The sequence below is a fragment of the Pinus tabuliformis genome, chromosome 8 (assembly GCF_031772625.1).
Source record: "Pinus tabuliformis cultivar Carrire ecotype Pingquan chromosome 8, CPIR1, whole genome shotgun sequence".
Classification (NCBI taxonomy): domain Eukaryota; kingdom Viridiplantae; phylum Streptophyta; class Pinopsida; order Pinales; family Pinaceae; genus Pinus; species Pinus tabuliformis.
In genome coordinates, this window is record NC_142294.1 from 593350770 (window position 1) to 593359486 (window position 8717).

Sequence of the window (8717 nt, forward strand, 5' to 3'; positions counted from 1 at the left end):
GAGCTTTGTGCTAAAGAAAGAGATATATTAAACAATGTAGTCAACTTAAGATTAATGTGAGGTGCTATCCCAAATAACTTTAACAAATAAAATAAATTTAATTAATTTGGAATGGTCTAAATAGTAATTGTGCTTTGGCTGGAGGAAGAGGAAGAGAAATACTAAATAATAGAGTCAACTTAAGTTAGGCGTGTACTGCTATCCCCAAATAACTTTAATAAATAAAATAAGTTTAATTAATTTTGAATAGTCCAAATACTTAAAACCAAAACGATTACAATATAAGTTGGCTATGTGCTGTTACATGCAGGTAAAACAAAGCGAGATAAAACTACTGCCCAGAGGCATTGCTAAAGGGACATAAAGATACTGGCAAGAGGCATGTCTTATTTTCACCAAGGCGCCAGAACGGGTGTGGAAACGTGTGCTCAAATTTGCTGTTTCCGAAGGCCCAGTAACACTTAGGTTTTGTCCTGGTCAATGACTCGAGGGAGAAAACCCTGCAGATCCACGAAATTCAAAATTATCTATATTCCCGAAGTAACTAATATAATTGAAGACAAATGAAAATTCTTACTTTAGAAATGTATCCAAAACCTCCTTCCCCAAGCTTGTTGTCTTCATTAAAATTGGAAGTCTCCTCCTTCACAATATTGGACTTGAAAATGAGTTCAGGGTTCGCTGTATTTGGTGATAAGATAGATTCTCCTTCCTGATCACCTGCGGAAATAATTACAGGGCGTCAATTTTATCTAGGTAAAGAAAAGGGTAAACAAATTTCAAAACTAAGCCTTTTTTTTGCATCTAGATCAAGATTTAACAACAATTTCAGGACCTCCGATTCGATAAATCTGTTCCCAACTTTTCAGACGAGACACATAATTCCACCTCGAAAGGCTTATGTCTGCAATAAATCGAAGCGAAGCGCCGGCTACTACGTTGAGACTTATACCAAGCACCTTAGGTTTCATACGTTCAGCACCTATGCACAAAAAATCATAGTAACGAGGCTGTGTTTAGAACACCAAAAATTAACCACTATCTTGCTTATGATTATAAATTATGCTGAACTTATGTAAATAGTAGATTTTAAGAATATCTACCAAGAGAGGGGCCAGCTCTTTTTTCACTGTTGGATTCTGAAATATTTCTAAAACTTGGGAGGCCGGATAAAATTATATTATATGAGAGATGATAAATTATGTGAGAGAAAATACCCGAGGATAAAGGAGGACTTTGTGCCGGCAAGGGCGAGAGAACTGAAGGGTTGAAAAATTCATAAACCTCGTAACGCAAATAGCAGTTCTGAGATCCGAATTGTGCCCCAAGAGCTCCAAATTGGCATCTTAGTATTTTTTCGAAGGCATAAGTTAAGCATGATCCGCAGCTTGTCCGGGAAAGATCTCTCCAACATTGTGCCAAGCTGTATACTTTGTCCGTTAGACTAGAAGGCACGTCGACTGAATCTGCAGAGTAAAGTTTGGCACTCTGCGCAGCTTTAGCGGTAATATTTGACAGCAGAACTTTCAAAGCATTTGTGAACTGTTGTGGCTGACTGCTGTTCCCCGTATTGCAAAGAACACTCGCTGGCGTTTCTTGCCGACTCATAATATCGTTGTAAAAATTATGATTGTCGTAACGCAAGAAGCATCCATCTAGTTGAATGAATCCAGAAGTGTTGTGGCATCCCATCACAAGTTTTTCTTTGGCCGTGGATGCGCACTCTTGGCAATCGGAGGAATCTAAATCTGCCCTGCACTGGACAAGCCCATAAACCGTACTATTGCTGTTTTGCCCACCAACAACAACACTAGAAATATTGAATCCACTGGCATAAACGTTCCTCACCAATGAGTCCAAAACCTTGTTGAGATTACGCTAAAACGCGCTACCGTTTGTATATGTATAATTGCCGCTATTCCCACAATTGCTCCAAACAGTAGGTGTCTCCGGATCAGCTGCTGCTAAGTGCACTAGCGTAAATACACCGACGATAACTAACACGCTGCACATTATGTGTTTCAACATCTCCCTCATATTCACCTTCTTGGTCTTCGGCCAATGGCGCTGTAGGCTGTAAAGCTTAAGCGGTATCACTAATTTTCAGATTCGTTTGTTATTGTTAGAGAGGCGTTGTGTATCGGGCATATATATATTGCTTTGCTTTAGAATTCGGCGAATTAAAAATGTTTAAAATTATGTAATTTAGCATTGTAATTGTACTTTTGCTTTTCAGATTTCAAAGTGTAATCGTACTGCTAGCTTTCATATTTTAAACAAAGAAGTTTTAGTATTAAGGTTAATATACGGGGCTAAATAAATACGGGTATAATTTTAATTATTATTTTTATATTTTATTAGTATTTTAATTTAATTTCTATTAATAAATAATAGAAATTTAAGTTTTTAATAAATTGTAAGAGTATACATAAATTAAAAATAGAGATTTATTTCTAAAATAGCTATTTTTTTTCTATGAACAAGTGTCATATGAAATGAGTTATGGATTTTTGGGCATATGGTACTGATAAGCCATGATATTGACACATAGTATTGTGATAAAATCTACTTATATTAAGAATTTACATGGTAACATGGATGTAGATTTCCACAAATAAAATCGTGTTACATGTTTTTTCAAATTAGTTTACCCATTAATTTTTATAATAAATAATAATAATAATAATTTAAAATAAAATTAGAATTGAGTTAACTTTTTATGATTTTTATAATTTTAATGAAGTGTGTGTTTTGAAAGATGTCGATTAATGTCTCTATATGTTTATAAACTCTTTAATTTATATGGTTGCCCTAATAATTCTAGTGGATGAGATTTTGAGCGGTGCATGAATAATAATGACTATTTTTTGTGATTTTTGTTTTAATATTAATTAAAATAATTTTTTATTACTTGGGAGTTTTTCAAGCTAATGTATTAACTGCCTTGGAAATTAATTTCTAGAGAATTATTAATTATTTTGTTTTTAATTACTAAAATATGCATTCATAAGGATTAGTATACAAGATTAATTATGTATATCTATTTCAAAATAGACATTCTAGAATTTTAATTTAATTATAAGTTTTAGCCTCCATGGAATGTGTCATAATATTCATAGTAGTATTTATAGGCTAAAAGTGAAGATTTATTTCCAAGTTAGTTATGCTCTTTTAAATTATTTATCATAAATTAATTAATTAAAAAAGATGTCATATCAACACTTGTCACATTGTGCATGTGGTAGTGATAAACTATTGTATTGGCCGATAGTATTGTAATAAAACCTAATATCCATAGTACACTACTAATGAATATCCATGGGTATGGTTGAGAATATTGTTTAATTTATATATTAATTCTTTTTATAATTAATAATAATAACAATTTAAAATAAAAATATAGTTTAGTTTATTTTTATGATATTTTTTAATTAACTAATATAAGATATATAATAAAACAAGTTTTTGGTGTTTATCCTAAATTTATATTTATTATCATTTATCATCCCTTTAATTTATCTAACTATCCTAAACTACATAAAAATAAAGATATAATATTAACATTACGAATATAATATTCTAATTACATAAATTTAAATTATAATAAAAATAGTCAAACTTCTAGAATATAGAATAACCATAAAATATTGATAAATCATAAAGTTCAAAGTCACGCAAACCTTCTGACCACCTCAATTTAAATTATAACAAAAATATCCATAAATGGTTGACTCGGCAACTCTGACTTCTGGTAACCAGAATCTACACTCATGATAAGAATGATGAAAATAGCCTAAATGGTTGGCTCTGCAACTATGACTTCCGATAACCAAAATCTACACTCATGATAAGAATGATGCTAAAAAGTCAATAGTTCATAATGTCAAAACGTCGATATTAACTTTTGGAGGCGAATTTAACCTCAATTTAAATAACAATAGCAATAGCCATAAAGTGTTGACTTTGTGGCTAAAATCGTTAAGAAATAGAAAATTCAATTCATTAGGTAGCTAAATTACGTTATTTCCGACCTCATAATAAAAATGACAATTGAATTCGACTATAAAGTCAACAGTCAATGGAATCATAATAAAAGTAGCTAAATTACATTATTTCCAACCTCATAATCAAAATGGCAATTGAAAGTCAATCCACTATAAAATCAAAGGTCAATATCAACTTTGCAGATGGATTTTTCCAATAGCCTAAATTTGAATAATGATAAAAACAGCTAAATTATATTATTTTACACAATCGAATTTTATCGGCATATACCCATCGTATTATAAACATGTAACTATGATGCTACATAAAACTTGGAATCGTTTTAATGTTTCTGACAAAAAAATCAAAACAAACATGAGTTTTCATTTCCGGTAGCTGTTTCCGGGTTAAAAAGGCGTTGAAACTAGTTGTTGAAAAACCCATCAAGTTCCGATATTTTTTTTAGATAAAAGGTTTCAAAAAGGGTGATTTTTAGTATGATTTTTTGGAGTTTTTGATATTGAAATCGGTAGAAAAAATTGAAGTGAAATTTTGATTTGTGTTATTTAAACATATTTTTTATTATATATAGGTTTAACATCTCGAAAAGTTTTAGAATATTTTGATTGTATAAAGTGACCCATCAAACTTGTAATTTCAATAAATTCCTACTTAATAAAAAAATTAAAAAGTAAAACTCACTAAAAAATTTCCAAAAAAAATCTTACTAAAATCTTACTGAAACCAACTCATCTGTTGAATAAATGCTCATTTGAAAAGAGCTGTTAAATAGATGCCTTTCCAGTTGCGACACGTTCTTCCAGATAAAGGAAAGGTTGAAAACATCTGCTGAATAAATGCCTCTCAATTTACGACACCTGTTTTCAGGGAAAAACAAACGTTGAAACGAGCTGCAGTTGCTCTTCATCCCACGCCGTGAAGAGAAGGAAAAGTTAAAACTATTCGCTTGGGCTGTCTGCGAGGTTTCCTTTTCCTCCGGGCGACAGTGACCTGCTGCGAATTCCTCCACAGAATGGTTTCTACTGCCCATTGTTAGAATAGATTGAAAGAGAGTGTCATGGATATTTACGAGTCACATTGACATTAGGAACCTGAGTTAGTGATTAGAAGCATCGGTTCATCAATACAGGTTGACTTAGGCGACTGTGTTGGTGATTCAAACATCATCGAACGGAATGTTCTCACTTGTACCTTCGTTTTCTCATTGATCAAATACAATAACCATGTCGGCCAGTAAGTTGCTGTATTGAACGAGACTTCGCGGATCACACAACTTTTTTTATATTTTAGGCCAAGAATTGAAATTAATCATAAATTTGTGGCCTTACATTAAACTTTATAGAGTTTATTTAAGATTCTTCTTGCATATTTGAAATCTGATTTTGGAAAGTAGTAGTTCACAGGTTAAGTCACTACATCGGTGTAAGTTTTAATCCAAGTAGAGTTATTGGTTCAAATTTTGTAGATATTTTTGTGATAAATTAGTATTTTCCTTAGCATCTTTACATTTAATAATATTAATTTATTAACACAATTATATTAATAAATATTTTTTTTTCCACATCTCTATATTTATTAATAAATTGTATTAATAAATATTGTTGATATACATCAAGTACAAAAACCTTAAATTTAATATTAATATTAACTTTGAAGTTATATTAAAATCAAAATTATTAAATTTATTAATATTAATACTAACATTATTTAATCACACTCTAATGTGGTTCATTTTTAGGAGAAGGTGAGAAATCACTAGATCTGAAGGAATAAATAGCATGAATGCATCATTGCTGAGAGTTAGCCGAGTTCGTTGTTAGAAAATATAGCCATTGGTTAATTTGTTATTTGGTTAAAAACTAACCATTATGTATAATTAAATATTTTATTTTGATAGTATAAATAAATTATTCAATAATAAAAATAATTCATTATTATAATGAAATTATTTAGGGTTTGACCTATTTAAGATAAACTTGCTAGTATCACAAATTAAAATATTATTAATTTCTATAATAAGAATATTATTGGTTAAAATGTTTAATATTTAATTAAGGACTAGCTCTTATGTAATAATAAATTATTAATTTATTTCAGTATTATAAATTAATTAATTTAATAATATTAATTTTTATAATCATGTTATCTAAATAATTAATTTATATAATGTGATCTGTTAGTGTTTGACTCATCCAAGATAAATTAGGTTTAGGCATCATTTATATTAAAGTATTTAGATTCATTATAAGTCAATAATTTGATTTCAATTAATAGGACTATTATTAATAATACCATAAAAATTGTTAGAGGAGAACTTGTCAAGTTTATGCAAGAGGAAGACTGAAAATGAAAAATATTTTTTTTAGGATAAGTTAGGTCAACCAATTAGAAAATAATTTCTCATGTTAAGCAAAAGACCGGAAACGGGAGAAACAAAAAAAAAATAGGAAAAATGAGAAGAAGGGAAGAGTCAGGTGGAGAGAGTTGGAATCCAACTTTTTCTTAATTTCCAACCATCATCCCTATTAAGGTTTCTGGTGTGCCTCTCAATTTCAATTGCTTCCGTGAGATCAACCCGAGCAATGACTTTGGATTCTTCAATGTAGACATGATGTTTCGATTTCCCTGCATGTTCGACAAAGGCGGCTGATGTGCGGGATCAATTGTGTCTAATGTCAGCAACATGTTCAATAATTCTTCGCTTAATGAACCTTCATGTTTCCCCAATGTATGAGATACTACAGGAGCAGGGACCCATTTTATGTCTTTAGAGTCAATAAGATCCTTTATGGATCTAAGGGAATTAATCTGAAAGACTAATATATATATGGTAGATCACAAAAGTCTTAGATCTAACAGTAACATTATTATTAAACTTTAAAATTAAATTTATTATTAAACAAATAAACTTAAATTTTAATATTAATATTAAAATCATTAAACTTTTTCAATATTATATTAATAAGTCTCAAATATTATTATTATAATAACATTACATCATAATATTAATATTAACACTAATTAACCTTAATATTAAAACCAATTGTATCAATCTTAAAAATATCAATATTAAACCTTAACTTTAATAATATTAAAACTTAATATTAATAATAAACTTTTATAAATCTAAAATTAATATTTTTTTTTTGTGTAAGTCAGAGATTTATATTAACAGAGAAAAACTATAGTACAAAAAATCTGCACTAGCAGATCGAGGCCTGAAGAAAATAAGCCAAACATTCTGATTCCCACCCCTAAAAACCACAAAAATGGCTATTACCTGCACACCACGCAGGGTGGCTGTTTCTGCTATCTAACAATGCTTGTGAATAGAAAATACTGATACGAGGACCACAATCCTTCAACCCGCATAGACTATGGTAATGACAAAATCCCATATTTTGGGGAGACCAAAGAAAACCGATCAGGATATATGAGCATACAGGAAGAAGGATGAGAGATAACAACAGAACCCAAGAATTAAGGAGACTGCCCGAACCTACTCATCGTGTCTAAAGCCTGTTCCAGCACATGGCTGTCAACTCTTGCTTGCAGGGAGTGATAGCTACGGCATTCCTCCTGCTTTTCTTGCGGCAGGCCTCCAGTTTGTCTTGCATCTGGACTGAGCGTCTGCCTGAGGAGCTTTATGAGCACCGTAACTTTCTTGGACAGTGAGTCCACCATCTCATGCATTGCAGTGACTTTGAAATCCAAAGCTTCATAAATGGCATATAGACTTTTCATCTGTGCCTCCGGGATCACCTGGTCATTCTGGGGGAGCTTATTACTATCTTCCGTTGCTTCCAGAGCACGTGCTAGAAGGGTTTTGACCCTCCAGTTTTCCGCTTGAGTTTGCACAAACTGAGTTACGCGCTTAGTAACTGTGCCAGGATCTTGAAGCCAATCGACTTCCTGTGCTATATCCTTCTCCGACTGCTTTCGTTCTTCTTCTTTCACCGAGGCCTCCAATTCAGACAGCTTGCGTTTGTTCTTCGCCACTGTCATGGTTTCATACATCTCCCTTGCTGTTTGGAGTTCCATGTTCACCTTAACACTGCGGCAGCCATCACCTTCCATACTTATCCTAACACTTGCAGCGTAAGATCTGGCGCTGAGAGTCGAAAATGGATGAACCGAAGCGGTGCAGTGCAAAATTATGTTCCTGGCTATGCCTCCACTCGCTGCTAAATAGTTGATCTAGAGGATATTGCTCATGACCACCCAAATTGCCCGAAATGACGTGGAAGTACTGACATAATTGTTGTTGCTTTGAAATGTGTTTTCCGAGTGGTGTATCCAACCTTTCACATTAATGTTGCCTCCTCCTTCTCTAATCAGAGAATGCCATGTGTCCTCCAACTTGCTGTGCTGACGGCGGTGATCGTTGCAGCCCATCATATTAGATTTGTTTCCTTTATTCCCCTTCTGTTGCCATAAACGCACCGGAATTACCTGTCCTTTTGTTTTCTGCCAACTTTTAATGTCCGTGCCCACTTCTTTGCTCTTCATCATGAAGAGAAACCCGGTGACAGAACGCCTTCCGGTTGTGCCCGGTTAGCATTATCCTTGTCTTGTTCGGCCAGCTGGATGCACTTCCTTTTCAAGTCTAGGCAGTTCACCTGCTACCAACAGCTGTCCCATTCCCTATTTTGATTATCGATGCCATGGTTTGCTAGGTGGTCCGCAATCGCATTTGCTTTACGCCTTACCAC

At 32.6% G+C, this 8717-nt stretch overlaps 1 protein-coding gene across 1 annotated transcript; it reads right to left on the reverse strand.

The window, feature by feature from the left end:
• Positions 1–281: 281 nt before the first annotated feature.
• LOC149236873 (cysteine-rich receptor-like protein kinase 25) lies at positions 282–5035 on the reverse strand. The gene is made up of 6 exons (XM_089369058.1): positions 4724–5035; positions 2003–2074; positions 1218–1878; positions 836–982; positions 578–720; positions 282–500 (listed from the first exon to the last, which is right to left on the reverse strand). Exons 1-6 carry the CDS (start codon positions 5033–5035, stop codon positions 462–464), a joined length of 1374 nt encoding a protein of 457 aa, XP_089225184.1. The 3' UTR covers positions 282–461.
• Between the last annotated feature and the right edge of the window lie 3682 nt (positions 5036–8717).